Source organism: Odontesthes bonariensis, chromosome 14 (assembly GCF_027942865.1).
Source record: "Odontesthes bonariensis isolate fOdoBon6 chromosome 14, fOdoBon6.hap1, whole genome shotgun sequence".
NCBI classification, from domain to species: domain Eukaryota; kingdom Metazoa; phylum Chordata; class Actinopteri; order Atheriniformes; family Atherinopsidae; genus Odontesthes; species Odontesthes bonariensis.
The window spans coordinates 10902171-10918027 of record NC_134519.1 but is presented as its reverse complement, the minus strand read 5'-3'; the positions used below and the strand labels follow the sequence as shown (position 1 = coordinate 10918027).

General features: G+C 42.2%; 1 protein-coding gene across 1 annotated transcript; it reads left to right on the top strand.

Annotated features, from left to right (window-relative positions):
- The first annotated feature begins 1816 nt into the window (after positions 1 to 1816).
- copa (COPI coat complex subunit alpha) lies at positions 1817 to 15633 on the top strand. Its single transcript, XM_075482821.1, has 30 exons — positions 1817 to 2037; positions 2318 to 2431; positions 2528 to 2601; positions 2737 to 2817; positions 3498 to 3574; positions 3905 to 4014; positions 5591 to 5700; positions 6049 to 6148; positions 6430 to 6648; positions 6823 to 6973; positions 7474 to 7540; positions 7622 to 7697; positions 7851 to 7933; positions 8070 to 8295; positions 8791 to 8929; positions 9279 to 9441; positions 9568 to 9714; positions 9933 to 10122; positions 10243 to 10338; positions 11701 to 11789; positions 12130 to 12253; positions 12614 to 12703; positions 12810 to 12913; positions 13074 to 13220; positions 13368 to 13508; positions 13600 to 13782; positions 13924 to 14034; positions 14284 to 14445; positions 14548 to 14742; positions 15243 to 15633. Exons 1-30 carry the CDS (start codon positions 1998 to 2000, stop codon positions 15300 to 15302), a joined length of 3669 nt encoding a protein of 1222 aa, XP_075338936.1. The 5' UTR covers positions 1817 to 1997; the 3' UTR covers positions 15303 to 15633.
- Positions 15634 to 15857: the final 224 nt, after the last annotated feature.

The window sequence follows — 15857 nt, the reverse complement described above, 5'->3', positions numbered from 1 at the left end:
AAACTTCTCATCATCGACTGCTGCTGTACAATTCCTTTATATGTTTTGATGGAATAGTTTCCTCAATGGGCCTCACGCTGGTGTCATGGTTACCACTGATGCCTCAAAGCAAGAAGGTTCCTGGGACGAATCCTGGCTGGGGCCAGTTTCCATGCAGTCTGATACACCCTCAGTGTTTGCAGGGCATGCAGACCCATACCATGATGCTCCCTCCTCCATGCTTCACAGTTTAACTGAGGCTAGGTGTGCATTGCTGTTTCCCCCCTGTGAACAGTGAACACTTTTGCCAAAAAAAACTTAACTTTTGTCACACATTTCTTCCATAAGTGTAAAGGACTATCAGTGTGGTGTTTTGCAAACTTTTTAATTTTTTTTTAGAGATTTAAGCAAGAGTATTTTTCACCCTCCGGGTCTTTATTTACCTCTTTCATGAACATCCAGTCTAACTTTTGCTGCCATTTCCCTGCTCTAAGCATCTCTATAATGCTTCTTTGAATGAGAAAGTGTAAAATATTATTGATTATAACTTTATGTGATGGGATTTCCTTGGCTTTAAAGTAGAAAGTACCAATCCTTTTTGTATAACTCTGTTTTTAAGGATTGTGAATGCTGGACTTTTACAACAGTCCATTACCGGGACCATTTTTGAACAGTTTCTTTGTGTTTACGCTTGATATGTTTCCCTTTTTTAATTTATTTTCATGCACATTTTGTCCGGTGGTGAAGACCATGAGATGCAGGTGGAAATGCCCCAGTTAAAGAACAGTTGACGTTAACACCTCCATTTTTCCTAACATTTTAAGATGATTCGGAAATAATATTGTTTGGTTGAGAGCTTCAGACCTGCTGGACTAAACTGGACTGGACTAAACTGGACTGGACTAAAAACACAAACGCCCTCTACAGGAAGGGCCAGAGCCGTCTCTATTTTCTGAGGCGGCTTAGGTCCTTCAACATCTGTCGGACAATGCTGCGGATGTTCTATGAGTCTGTGGTGGCCAGTGCCATCCTCTACGCTGTTGCATGCTGGGGCAGCAGACTGAAGGTGAAGGACGCCAACAGACTGAGGAAACTCATCCGCAAAGCCAGCCACGTTGTCGGAGAGGAGCTGGACTCTCTGACAGCAGTGTCAGACAGAAGGATGCTGTCCAGGATAAAATCCATACTGGACAATCCTGCACATCCTCTTCACAGTGTGTTGGTCAGCCACAGAAGCACCTTCAGCCAGAGACTGATTGCACCACGATGCACCACAGAGCGCCACAGGAAGTCATTCCTGCCTGTGGCCATCAAACTGTACAATTCCAGTGTCTGACATTACTTCACCATGTGCAATAACCCGGTCATGTGGAATAACAATAATAATTAGCTACTGAGTAGCATTGTAAATACTGTTTATTGTTTATTGTATTTTTGTACATATTGATATTTTTATTTTTATTTTTTTCCCTATCTTATTCTTGTTAATCTTTTCTTTTTCCTGTAATGAGAGCACTGCAACAAAGGAATTTTCCGCAAGGGATTAATAAAGTAATTCTGATTCTGATTAAGCGTACTTTGTAGTTTTATCTGCAGCGCATACAATGTACTGAGAGGCGTTGTTCTAACATGAGTCCACATTTTAAAGGTGCCGTTATAGCGTTGTAAATAAAGCGCTATAGAAGTGTAGAAATTTGACACTTCGACTGGTCATGACAGCATTTAGTAAGCTGGGCTCCCGTCATTTCAGTTCTATGTGCTGTATTTCTATTCGCCGCTGCCGTGGAGCTTTCTGCGTCAGATTTTGACTGCAAAACTTTATTGTTCAAAGCCGGAAGACAGAACGGACTACGTGTCAGGAAAAAGGAGAATCGGCTAAATGGGCGAAGGCGATCGGGCCCCCTGAGTCAACCTGTTCTGCAACATTTGAAAGGATTTTCGTTTTTGAGTTGGAGTTGGGTTTGGTTTTTTCCCCCCCACAGTATTTAGAGCAAGGCATTAACAGCGGACCAGCGACGATGTTAACAAAATTTGAAACGAAGTCGGCCCGAGTCAAAGGTGAGAGAATGCTAACTACAATTAGCACAGACGCTACCGTTAGCTATCTGATGTTACACTTATCAGTTTTTAATAATTCTAAAGTGACTGAAAATTAATATATTATTTGCTTTAAGATGTTTATCCAGTCAGAATCAGTACTGCAAAGTTGTCTATGACTGACTTTGTTGAGATGTAATGATATTTGATGGACACTGCTGTATTTGTGTAGCTAACTAGCTAACATAACAAACCATGACTTCCTATAGTCCTTATAGTCAAATTTTATGTTACATTTCAGGCCTGAGTTTCCATCCCAAAAGGCCATGGGTTCTTGCCAGCTTGCACAATGGAGTAATCCAGCTGTGGGACTATCGGATGTGCACACTGATTGACAAATTTGATGAGCATGATGGTAAGAGTGACGTGTCCGGCGTAAGATCATATTGTTTAGTTTTCACACTGTTTGACGTAACGGAAATAATGTTTTTTAATATGGTCTTGCCTTCAGGTCCCGTCAGAGGAATTGATTTCCATAAGCAGCAACCTCTTTTTGTGTCTGGAGGAGATGATTACAAAATCAAGGTGAGACTGAGGCACTATTGAATGGTGTACTTTTATGTACAATATATATATATATATATATATATATATATATATCTTGCTACTTTTGTTTTCATAGTAGTTAGATTAATGCCTAATAAATTTTGTCTTAACCAGGTGTGGAATTACAAACTGAGACGCTGCCTCTTCACCCTCTTGGGACACCTGGACTACATCAGAACCACTTTCTTTCACCATGTGAGACACTTTAACACACGCTTGGCTTGAACATGCATCTTTAACCCATTTTGCAGTGGTTAAAAACCCCCACTAATGTCTAGTTCTTGGATATAGTGAGTTTACATGGTCATTTTCTCTGAGAATGCTGTTTATTCTCTGCCTCTGTGTGGTTGACACCTCAGTTGTCTTCTTGAAGCAAGTGTACCTGCATTTAAAAAAGAAAATGTTTAAGCATACTGCTCATGATGTAAAATCAATATTTGTTGACACTGTTACAAGTGGATAGCTTCACTTGAGGAAGTTCACATCTGGTATTAGAATCAATCTGCAAATGAATCTGGAGCAACCCCTTTTGTTATCATTTCTCATCTTTACATTCAAGCAAACATAGTTTTGCGAATCCACAGCTACCTGGACCTACATGGCTCAGTACCAGAGCCACTCCGTAACAATTACAGTGAACATCACCCTGTTTGTGTGACACAGTTGTTCGTGTAAATGTTCTCCGTCTTTAACTGTTTAAACAACCAACATCAAAACAAATGAATAATTATGGTTGTGTTGACCTATCCCCTGCATGTACACTGGGACAAAAGAGAGTCGTCCAGTTAACTGGCTAACTCGTACTGACTGAGCGGTTTCCCAAGACTGTATACTGTCTCTTTTAGTGAAATAATGAGCTCTTACATTACCTATAGGATTACCCTTGGATTCTGAGTGCTTCAGACGATCAGACCATTCGCATTTGGAACTGGCAGTCCAGGACCTGTGTGTGGTAAGACACACTTAGTGTTATTTCTTATTGTTAGGAGTAAAGTTGAGATTTAACATGAAAGTAATTACAAAATAATGGCTATTTACCTTGTTTACAGGTTTTTTAAATTCCTTTTGACACTATATAATCACTTTTGTTTTGTCCTAACATGCTAACATGTATATTATCAGTCTTTTTATATATACATATATAAAATTTTGATTATTAAATTCTTTATTTTTGCATTAAAACTATGTACCAATACTTAAAAATGCTAATTAACACATTTGATTGGCCCTGAAGACAAATACAAAGTATTTTTTATGTTTGTTCTTTATTTCTTGTCTGCAGTGTGCTGACCGGTCACAATCACTACGTTATGTGTGCCCAGTTCCACCCCTCTGAGGACCTGGTGGTGTCAGCCAGTCTGGACCAGACTGTGCGAGTGTGGGATATCTCCGGTGAGGGTTTGGGGACAGCGGACCAGAGTGGATAGTGGGCTGGGTTTGGTTGAGGGGTTAGAGACAGTGGCTTAAAGGATGGAGAAGAAGACAGGAACAGGATCGGTGTCAAGTCCTTCTTCTTCTCCACTTTGTAGAGGACAAATCTCTGTGGGCTGTTTGCAGAAACACCTCTCCCTTTAGGACAGACGGACATTCGATGGACTGCCAAAGAGATTTAGAGTGTGGCATTTGTCAGGGAAATGCTGCACGGTGAATACAGCTCAGACAGTTAGAGCGTAGTTTAAAACAAATCTAAATATTGGAGAGGTGTTTCTGTGCCTTTGCATGCTCTTACAATGTGTGATGTACTTTTTGCATTCCTGTCACTTCTTGTTTTCACACTAACCAAACCATTTCTTCGCTCTCATCTACTTGAACTTTCCCATGTGAACATGCCAGAGACGTGGATCTCTGACACTCATCTGCCTGGTCTTTGTGCACTTTGACATTCTCTGTGTGTGGAGCATGATTGCATCCATCTGAACTGTATTTAAGATCACCAACATGACATAACTACAGCATGTGCAGTTTTCATGTGTTGGTCTGCATGCTTCATGTATGGCCAGATTCATCATGGCCAGGTTCACTTTGCACTCACACTCGCATTATAGAAAGTTCAAACTGCCCCCCCTCCCTTTTTTTTTTTTTTTTTTTTTTTGCACCAGTTTAATTTGCTTTGAGAAAAATGGCAACAATAACTACTAACATGGTTAAACAGACTAAAGCTTCCTGATGTCAAAATATGCTCATACTACCCGAGACACTTGCATGGTTGGTCCTACTGCTCATATGATACAACGTGGCTATAGTCGCCATATTATCAACATGGCTTCCAACCCAACCTCTCATTTTTCTGTTGGTAATGCATGTGACATAAACATCCTGACGGAAACATGCATGTTCCTTTTAGGAAGACAAACTTTCAAGCTAATTTTCCTGACATTCAACGCCCCATCAGAGCACGTCTTTACAACGCCATCCACCACCCACCCCACCCCCCCATCAGCCAAGTCCACACTCCCTGTGTCCTCCTTGTCCCATGCTCTCCCTGGAAACATCCACATCTGCACATGGGTTCCTCGTGCCATTTCTCTCCCTGTGTGCCACCTCTCAGTGCTGTTGGGCTATCTGTTCACCACAGTGACTTAGCGGGGTGAAATCATGAATACAAGCCGTGTTTTCTAGTAATTTGAGTCTCGGAGGTGATCTGTAATCATGCTCTGCTGTCCAATCGAATCACAAAGTACTTTCTTCTGTAATGTTTCGGTGACCCAATCAACAGTGTTGCTTCCAGACTCAAGTTGGGGGGTAATGAGAAGGCAGAGGTTGTGTTGGTGTGTTTCAACCCTGTGTGTGTGTGTTCAGTAGTCCAACAGCTTTCACTTGATTCCTTTCTTCTGCCTCTCTTCTCTCATGATGTGATTTATTTGAATAATTTTGTGTTTTTGGCCCTCTCCTGTACTGTGGTTGTGCCCTGTGTAACATGAAAATGGCTTTCCTTCCTTGCACGCGGTCCTCTGAATGATGGTTCCAGGTCTGAGGAAGAAGAACTTGTCTCCGGGCGCCGTGGAGACGGAGGTGCGCGGCATCTCTGGGGTTGACTTGTTTGGCGCATCGGATGCGGTCGTGAAGCATGTCCTTGAGGTGAGCGGCGACTTTTATACGCATGTTTAGTTATTGTGTAGGTTTTTCACCTGCAGGTAATCGATTTTTACCAGTGAAGGAGGAAAAGTTTCTTTTCCGACAGGTTTTTAGGTTATTTTTCATGAATTATACTCAAGAAACAGTCACGTCATTGTCTTTTAGTCATGTACTGGATTGAATTTTTCAGATTCTCAGAGGTTTCCTGGTTTTTGTCCTGTTTGTGGGGAACAAAAAGTTTCTGGGAATAACTCAGCAAAAGTGGACTTCTCCACTTCTCCCCAGCTTCAGTTCTACGTCCGCTGATGTATAAAATGGATTTCTGTGAGTTGAACTTGTTTCTGTGTCCAGGGTCATGACCGTGGGGTCAACTGGGCAGCCTTCCACCCCAGCATGCCTCTCATCGTGTCTGGAGCTGACGACCGGCAGGTGAAGATCTGGAGAATGAACGGTGAGCGACTTTATATGGAAAATACCAGTTAACATCCACCGAAAATCTACTGAAGCTGAAACGCAGGCAGGCAGGTCATGTGAAACCACAGATCTTGTTTGCCATGAAAGACATTTAACTGACACTTTAGCTAGTCGTTTCCTCCTGTATCCCTCTTTTCCTCTAAAACCAGTGGCCCAAGGCACACTTTTATCTGTTTATACTTTCTCTTTCTAGTTTTAACTTGATTTCTTACCAACTTCTCATTTCTTCCAATAATCACCTCTTCTCTCTCTGCCCAGAGTCCAAGGCGTGGGAGCTCGATACGTGCCGCGGTCACTACAACAACGTGTCCTGTGCCGTCTTCCACCCACGCCAGGAGCTCATCCTGTCCAACTCGGAGGACAAGAGCATCCGTGTTTGGGACATGTCCAAAAGGACGGGAGTGCAAACCTTCCGGCGTGATCACGATCGCTTCTGGGTGCTGGGGGCTCACCCGAACCTCAACCTGTTTGCAGCTGGCAAGTTGTTTCACTCTCCAACATCTGGATTCATTTTTAACTTGACTATGAAACGGTTGTTGGCAGATTGCACTGAACTAGCAGGAACAGAAACATTATAATCCATTTGGGATTTGGTTGTTTTAACAGCTCTTTGCTCTTACTCTGGCTGATGTTTTTTATTTAATCCTTCAGGTCATGATAGCGGTATGATTGTATTTAAGCTGGAACGCGAGCGTCCTGCATACGCTGTGCACGGCAACATGCTGTACTACGTAAAGGATCGCTTCCTCCGCCAACTGGACTTCAACAGCAGCAAAGACACGGCTGTCATGCAGCTGCGCAGGTCAGTGCTGTCTCCGTGTCTCAGCCTTTGATTATTTGTGGGCATCTTTGCTTCTGGAGTAAAGAAAAGTTTTTTCTTGTTACTATATTTACCTACATTTTTGTAATCATTTGGTCTATAAGTTGTAAAAAAGATGTAATGTATTCGTGCAGGAAGAGGCGACGGTAACTGGCCCCGACCTCTGTTTTAGTAGCTCTTACACCTGAGCTGCTTTTGGCTTGTGTCTACAGAGACTCAGCCCCGAGGTTGCAGCCTAAAAACTTTATCAAACGCATCAAAATAATGAGAAGACACAAGCAAAATATAAACAGATAAACTACACCACCTCGCACTGCTCTTAGTGTGCTTTTTAAGGATTTACCAGTTCATCCTGTTAACACTGGTCTCACCTCAACAAATAATTGAACTTCTTTGTCGAAGCTGGAGTGGGCAGAGCTTGATGATTAATGAGAGTAGAAGTGCAAAAAGCCAGTTTTTAACGAGTTCTTTTCCTCTCCTAGTGGTTCCAAGTTCCCGGTGTTCAGCATGTCTTACAACCCAGCTGAGAACGCCGTCCTGCTCTGCACGGTAAGCCTTTCCTCACCTGTACATGCAGTTTGTCAAATTTGTTTTCACAGCGTTGTATCTAATGGTTTGTGCTTCCTGTAGAGGGCAACCAACCTGGAGAACAGCACTTATGACCTGTACTCCATTCCCAAAGAAAGTGACTCTCAGAACCCTGATGGTAAACGCCTCAATATAAGTTCTACGTTGCTTTATTAACAGTGAATTACATCTGATCTGACTTTCTTTTTGCCTTCATAATACAAAGTTAAACAGAGTTGTTTCCTTTTTTGATATAACACATCTTTAACTCAACTGTCTGTGCTTTTCTCAGCACCGGAGGGGAAAAGATCTTCTGGTCTAACAGCTGTTTGGGTGGCAAGGAACAGATTCGCCGTCTTGGACCGCATGCACTCTGTAAGTTCTTTTCTAGGTTTACTTTGTGGAAAAGAGCCGAGAAATGTGTAGAAAAGCTGAGAAGTTCTGTGAAAAACACACCAAATCTGTCTCACGCTGTTGTTTCATCATGTTTTTTTTATATTCTTCGCCACAGCTTCTGATTAAAAACCTGAAGAATGAAATTGTGAAGAAAGTCCAGGTGCCGAGCTGCGAGGAAATCTTCTACGCGGGCACAGGCTCGCTGCTGCTGCGCGACGCCGACAGCATCACGCTGTTCGACGTGCAGCAGAAGCGCTCTCTGGCCACCGTCAAAATCGCCAAGGTCAAGTACGTGGTGTGGAGCGCCGACACCAGCCACGTGGCTCTGCTGGCTAAACACGGTGAGCAGATGAGACGAATGTCTGCAGGGGACTTAACGCTGAAGCTTTTCTTGGGAATGTGTTTTTGCTGCCAGGGTTGAAGCTTGGCATGATGTAGGTCCCTGTTTGGACACAAGCAGACAAGAGTACAGCGGTTTAATTTCACTCATTCTTATCATGAAGCTGGAAAAACAAACTTTCACTGGTTAGATAACATGCACAGACTCACTAATTATGCCGGAAAAAGGCTCCGAGTGTAGAAGCTTCTTCCCTCTATGCAGTTTTTGTGCCTGAAAATGTAAGTAAAATGCAGAGGATTTCATTTGTGATACAGTGACTTGTAATTGTTAGGCTGAAAGATTTTGTACTTTTGGAACAGCAGGAGAAAAAAAGGAATTTAACTGGTTTAAAAAACACAACTCAAGACCACAAAGGCAAGTTTACATCTGGCCAACGTCTTTTGTGATTCATGGGGGGAAAAAAAACTAAATCCTCTCTTTGTCTTTCTTCACTCAGCTATTATGATCTGCAACCGTAAGCTGGAGAGTCTCTGCAACATTCATGAGAACATCAGAGTGAAGAGTGGAGCCTGGGATGAGAGTGGGGTCTTCATCTACACCACCTCCAACCACATCAAATACGCCCTCACTTCTGGGTCAGTTCTTTGTAATTCAATGCAACAGTTTACGTGAGACTAAATAAGGCGAATGCTTCCACTTACATGCGCAGGAGGGAGCCAAATATCTTAACACCCGAACCAATCCAAATTTAACCAGATTTAACAAAGCAAGATGGTGCCGGAATGCTGCATATTTGTCTAACCATCACTACTGTTTATGTTTTAATGGATAAAATCACTTTTTATGGTGCCTCAGAAAGTTGAGGTGATGATTTTTATTTTTTTTTTTAAACATGTTGAATTGTCACAGCAGTGACTTGGCATATTTAGAGTTTTTTTCTTTTTAAATGAATAATGCAGAACATTAATTTTGTGTTCCCTGTAGTGATCATGGCATCATCAGGACCCTGGATTTGCCCATTTATGTGACCCGCGTGAGGGGGAACAGCGTTTACTGCCTGGACAGAGAGTGCAGGCCTCGCGTCCTCACCATCGACCCCACAGAGTACCGCTTCAAGCTGGCCCTGGTCAACCGCAAATACGACGAGGTTGGTTCTTCATGACCGTTGCTCTGCAAATGCTTCGTGGAACGATACTTAACTTTGTTTTTTTTTGCCACGTATTTAAGTTCCCAGTTGCGACAACTGATTAAATTCCTCTGCTGCGCTTTTCAGGTGCTCCACATGGTGCGTAATGCCAAGCTGGTGGGCCAGTCGATCATTGCCTACCTGCAGAAGAAGGGCTACCCTGAGGTGGCGCTGCACTTTGTGAAAGATGAGAAGACACGCTTCAGCCTGGCTCTGGAGTGTGGCAACATTGAGGTGAGCTGATAAGTTTTAAAAGCCCTAAACTTTTGGTGGTTGGAGGCTTGAATTGAAATTAAGAGTGGGACAGCGATACTTGAATTATTACAAGTTAATTTGCTTTTTACTACTGTTAACATTTCTTAAGCATGCCGGTGAGACATCTGCAGAAACCTTCAGAAACGTGTTGCACAACAGACTAAACAATCCAAAACAACCTCCCTCTATTCGTGCAGGTGGCGCTGGAGGCAGCCAAGGCCCTGGATGAGCGCAGCTGCTGGGAGCGTCTGGGTGAGGCAGCTCTGCTGCAGGGGCACCACCAGGTGGTGGAGATGTGCTACCAGAGGACCAAGAACTTTGACAAGCTCACCTTCCTCTACCTCATCACCGGGAACTTGGCCAAGCTGCGCAAAATGATGAAGATCGGTGAGTTATGACTTTACTAAATGGTTATCATTATTCTTTATCATACTAAAACTATGGTGGTTAGATGTATTTTAATCTAATGTACAGCATTTCTAATATGTGTGTTCTCTTTATATGTAGCTGAGATCAGAAAAGACATGAGTGGCCACTACCAGGCAGCCCTGTACCTGGGAGACGTCACTGAGAGGGTTCGCATCTTGAAGAACTGTGGACAGAGTGAGTTCATTTATCACATTTTAATGTTTTCATTCATGTTTTCGTCTCTTTGATGTCAGTACAAACCAGTGTTTTAAAGCTCACACTGGAAAAAATCGAAGTCTTACCAAGTATATTTGTCTCATTTCTAGTCAAAATATCTCATTACTCTTAATATAAGACACAACTGCCTAACAAGTACCATTTCAGCCAGATATAGGGACTTGTTTGAAGACATACATCTGGAATATCTTGTTAAATGAAAAAGTCTTGAAAACAAATTGTTTTGAGTCGGATTTCATACGAAACAAGCTCTTTTAGACATTTGAAGAGGTTTTTAAGCTAATTTCAAGATCACTTTTATCTCAAAAGTCCTAAATATCACATCTTATTTCAAGAAATCTTGACAAGCCGATTTTCACTAGTTCCATTGGCAGAAATTTTTTTTTGCTTATTTCAAGCGAAAACGTCTTGTTTGTTGTTTTTCTTATTTTTGGAGGGGCATTTTTGCCAGTGTAGTTAACTACTTACTGTCCTGGTGTCCAGGACGTGCTTGTTACTTCCATTAAACCCTAAAATATCTTTCTTAAATAGTTTGGACTGTTGAAATGAACACAGTTTAAAGAAAAAGTGAAAGTATAGATTACTGCTGCACAACAGCATTTTTTCTGGCAGCCGCGATACGAATAAAAAAAGATTTAGGGGGTTTAGTTTTGCCTGGAGTACATCCAGATTGTTATATTGGAGTTGAGAACCCATCTAACACCAGCGTTGGTCCTGGTAAAATGCAACGGACTGAGTCAGCACTGTTTGGTTTGAAAACAACTCGGCAACCTCCAGAATATCTCCAATAGTTTTCCATTTACACGGCAGCTAAGTGCCGTTATCGCTCCACATTTTCAGGACTTCACTGCAGCCCGTCTTGCTGCTGATAACGTACAGATGTACAAGATTGTAACTGCATTAACTGGAGCTTTAATTCTGCTTCTGAGATGCTGAACATGAACAGAATGTACGATGACAGATATTATAGAACCTGTGTCCATTTAGGCACGCAAAGGCTTGTTATGAGTCATCTCACCGTCCCTGTTGGCATGTGTTTTTCCCCTCTTGTGTGTCCCACTTCTCACAACTGTGTCACATCGCTTTTAAAGGGGAAAGCTTAGCTGATAATAGTACATGTATATGGAGCAAAGTTTCCACATATTTGAATTTAATATGTGATTAGTTTTAAAATAGTTTTATAAATTATACTTTCACCATCTATTAAACCTTAAATGTGCAGTTGGTGGGATTTTTGTCTTTATTTTGAATTGTAAACAAAAAAAAAAACAAAGGAACCCAGCATATGAAACAGTTTTTTGTAAACTGATGTGTTTGCAGAGTCTCTGGCTTACCTGACTGCCGCCACACACGGGCTGGATGAAGAGGCTGAGGCGCTAAAGGAGACTTTTGACCCAGAAAAAGAGACGGTGTGTTGGCAAAACGGTCTCTACCTCGATGCATAACATGGGGAAAAAGTAGTAGTAGTTGTAATATGCTCGTACAGCAAAGTAATATTCTTTTTTTTATTTTTTACAAATATAATATATTTGTAAAATATTTGATTTGCACTGGCTTCTCATAAGAGCTTGAATAAGGGCAACGACCAAGGATGACTTCTTGGATCCAAGATCTTTATTCAACCTCATATGATTCACACCATATGATGTGGACTGAGAGTCTTCATCAACATATTGCACTAGCTTACTTAAATGTAAATGGATGCGTGATTCATTTCAGTGGAATGATGGTTGATCTTGTGCCATGTAGGTGCCAGAAGTTGATGCCAATGCACAGCTGCTGCAGCCTCCTCCACCCATCAACCCTCTGGACACCAACTGGCCTCTGCTTACTGTGTCAAAGGGCTTCTTTGAGGGCGCTATTGCAGCAAAAGGTGAGTCATCGGGCATGGAACATGCCCTTACTTAGCTGCATGTATAAATACTGTACATGATGTGCATAGTGACCATATACAGAAAGAGAATAAACCTGCTTTTGTGATTATCCAAAGTCCATGTTGCCTTTGTTACTCTGTGACAGGGTTAGGGTAGCCTAACCCTACCTTATGTAATCATTTTTCTGTAATTGACGGCAAATCGATCAGCTTAGAAAACCTGTGCTCCTAAATATGCAACAGTGAGCTGTGTGGTTCATTATTATTGGTGCTTAACATGGATATAATGGCACTGATTAATATTATGTGGCAGTTGAGATGTGCAAGAGTGAGAAGAGTCTTTTTCTGTGTATGTTGCAGGGAAAGCAGGTCAGATGGCTGCAGATCTGGATATGGAAGCTGCTGGAGGCGAGGGCTGGGGAGACGACGCTGAACTTACGATGGTTGAAGGTAAATTCAGAATTATTTTAACAATATTTTCCCAAAAAGGTACCTTTTTAGGTAAGCAAATTCTAAAAGTGTGTTCATAATTTCCTGATGATTCTGTCATTCTCAGATGGCTTTGTGGATGCTCAGGATGGATTTGGGGATGAGGGAGTGGTGAAAGAGGAGGGAGGAGGCTGGGAGGTTGAGGAAGACCTGGAACTTCCTCCGGAGCTGGTAAGTTTAACATCATTATAAATAAAATAAAAACAAACAATAAAGCTGCACTGACAGTAGACAAGTACCATAAGATTTTTGAGGCCACTGAGCGATTTGTTTGTGCTTCAAGACATGATGATGGTTGGCGTTGGAATTTTCACGAATGTTCACTTAACAGGACGTGCCGGTTGGAGCAGGTGGAGGAACAGAAGACGGCTTCTTCGTCCCACCCACCAAGGGCACAAGTCCAACCCAGATGTGGTGCAACAACTCCCAGCTGTCAGTGGACCACATCCTGGCCGGCTCATTTGAAACTGCTATGAGAGTACGCTCATTATTTGATGTCACTTCTGCTCTTTTGCTTTTTCCCACTTTTAGTTTTCCCTTTTTGATGACAAAGATTTGTATTTGCAGTTGGGCAAAGCAATAATTGGATACATTCTCTTATTTACTCACTAAACACCTTCCACAGCTGCTCCACGACCAGGTGGGAGTTGTGAACTTTGGGCCCTTCAAGTCACTCTTCATGCAGACGATGTCCAGAGGCCGGACCTGCTACCTGGGGCTGCCTTCCCTGCCCTGCCTTCGCAGCCAACCCCAGCGGAACTGGAAGGTACAGCTTTTAGTTTTGTGGATTTGGTTTGTATGTTATCAGGCATTTCCAGATGATGTTTCTCCTCACCCTCCTTTTTTATTTTTTTAAGGACTGTGGAGCAAAGCAGGGGCTGCCTGCTGTGGGGCTGCGCCTCTCTGATCTCATCGCCCGCCTGCAGCAGTGCTACCAGCTGACCACATCTGGCCGGTTTGAGGAAGCTGTTGAGCGCTTCAGAGCCATCCTGCTCTCTGTACCTCTGCTGGTGGTTGATAACAAGCAGGAAATTGCAGAGGTGAGCACCAAGCTGTGACGAAATGTAAAATATTCCATGACTGTAGGTTGCTGTGGCTCCCAGATGAGATGTTTTTGCTGATGAGCAAGCACACTTCTATGGACTATATTCATAAGTATTATGCATATAAATGTGTTTCAGGCCCAGCAACTGATCACAATTTGCAGAGAGTACATCGTAGGTCTGACCATGGAGACCGAGAGGAAGAAGTTGCCGAAAGACACACTGGAACAGCAGAAGAGGCTGTGTGAGGTAAAGACATCCCGCAGCCATGACTGACTGTTCTGCAGATGCCACCTTCCTTTTTGTGATCAAGACATATTGGTCTACTACCCATCCGAATGACCCCAGCTGAAGGGCCAGATGACCACGTTGCCTTTATCCCAAAAGGAAAGGGGAACCGTATAACTGCTAAACGGAGGGGGAGAAATTGAGATGAAAAAAATAATCATTATTCAAGCTTTAAATCTCTTTTTTTGTTTGTTTTTTTTTTCCTCCCAGATGGCAGCTTATTTCACCCACTGTAATCTCCAGCCAGTTCACATGGTACTCGTGTTGCGCACGGCTCTGAACCTCTTCTTCAAACTTCGTAACTTTAAAACGGCGGCAGGATTTGCACGACGCCTCCTGGAGCTCGGGCCGAAGCCGGATGTTGCGCAGCAGGTTGTCACAGCTTTGTTTTTATTCGTTGTTAATATTCTGTCAGAAAGCAGTATATCGTTCTTTATCTTGGGTTAAGTTGACGATTATCTCCCCGCCATTTAGACCCGCAAAATTCTGGCAGCCTGTGAGAAAACTCTGACGGACGCCCACCAGTTGAACTACGATCCCCACAATCCATTTGATCTGTGCGGTGCGTCCTTCGTTCCCCTCTACCGTGGACGCCCTGTTGAGAAGTGCCCGCTCTCTGGAGCCTGCTACTGCCCCACTTACAAGGGCCAGATCTGCAGGGTCACACAGGTAGGCCTGGGACCACCACCCATAGCTAACAAGATATTTAAATAGTTCCTCATATTAATAAACTGAGTATTTACTATATTCAGTCTCAAAAAGGGGTGAGATGATTTCATAAAGAAGCAAATGTTGCTGATTAATTAACTAATAGTGGAAATAAACATCCAATTGATACTTCAGTAACTAAATTTATGTGGTAAAGGGAGCACATGATTTATATAAAAAAAAAATTGTATTTATTCATGTTTCATGGTATTTGTTTTAGGATAAGGAAGTGATCATAATCATAAAACATAAATGCGTTCAGTCCAGTGTCGTCATGTAAAAAAATGATGAGAAATAACAACTCACTAATGGTCTATACACAGTAAAATATCAGCTGGGGTTTCCAGATGTTTGAATGTAAGACGTTATCCATTAAAAAGGAAAAAATGCTAAATGAATTTAGAACGAGGGTTTGGTGATCATCTCTCATTTTTGTTTCTTTTTTCTTCCTCATTTTCTAGGTGACAGAAATTGGGAAGGATGTTATCGGTCTGCGTGTGAGTCCACTCCAGTTCCGTTAAGAAGTTGAGGCGAAGCTGTTCAGCGAATTACTTTCATGATTTCTCTGGAGTACAATTATTGACATGAAAATTGAATACAGAGATATATATATAAATATACTTTCCTCACAGTGATGTTAACCCTTATTGTCCTTTCAGCTATTTTACGATACAGCTATTCTATCTTACAAAAAGCTTTCTCTTTTAAGTGCTGTGCGCGTCATTACGTCTCTAAAAACCTTACTGTTCACTTTCTCTGACTTGAATAATTCAGAATGGATCATTCAAAATGAGCTGCACTGCTCTGTGTGTCTTGGAAAGAATAATAAAAAGGCCTGTCTATGAACACAAATACAGTGTGTGGCTTTGTCTTCCTGAGTGTCTCTTTGATGTAGTTATAGTGCCAAGTGTCACAACTTTGTGGTGAGTGAAAAGGAAAAGGGTTTCGATTTTTCTAAACATGGAATTTGATTATTGAGCGTGAAGCACAAGGCTAAGTCATCTGAGATGTACGAAGAGTGTAGTTGACTCATGGGTCCTTTTTAAAAAAAAAAAAAAAAAAACTGGGATAATTGT

Bases quoted from the DNA above. Each gene is read 5' to 3' on its own strand.
- copa (XM_075482821.1), top strand. From the start codon at position 1,998: ATGTTAACAAAATTTGAAACGAAGTCGGCCCGAGTCAAAG. The intron at 6,974-7,473 runs GTCAGTGCTGTC...TTCCTCTCCTAG, and splicing joins GCTGTCATGCAGCTGCGCAG to TGGTTCCAAGTTCCCGGTGT. The intron at 14,446-14,547 runs GTTGTCACAGCT...CCCGCCATTTAG, and splicing joins AGCCGGATGTTGCGCAGCAG to ACCCGCAAAATTCTGGCAGC.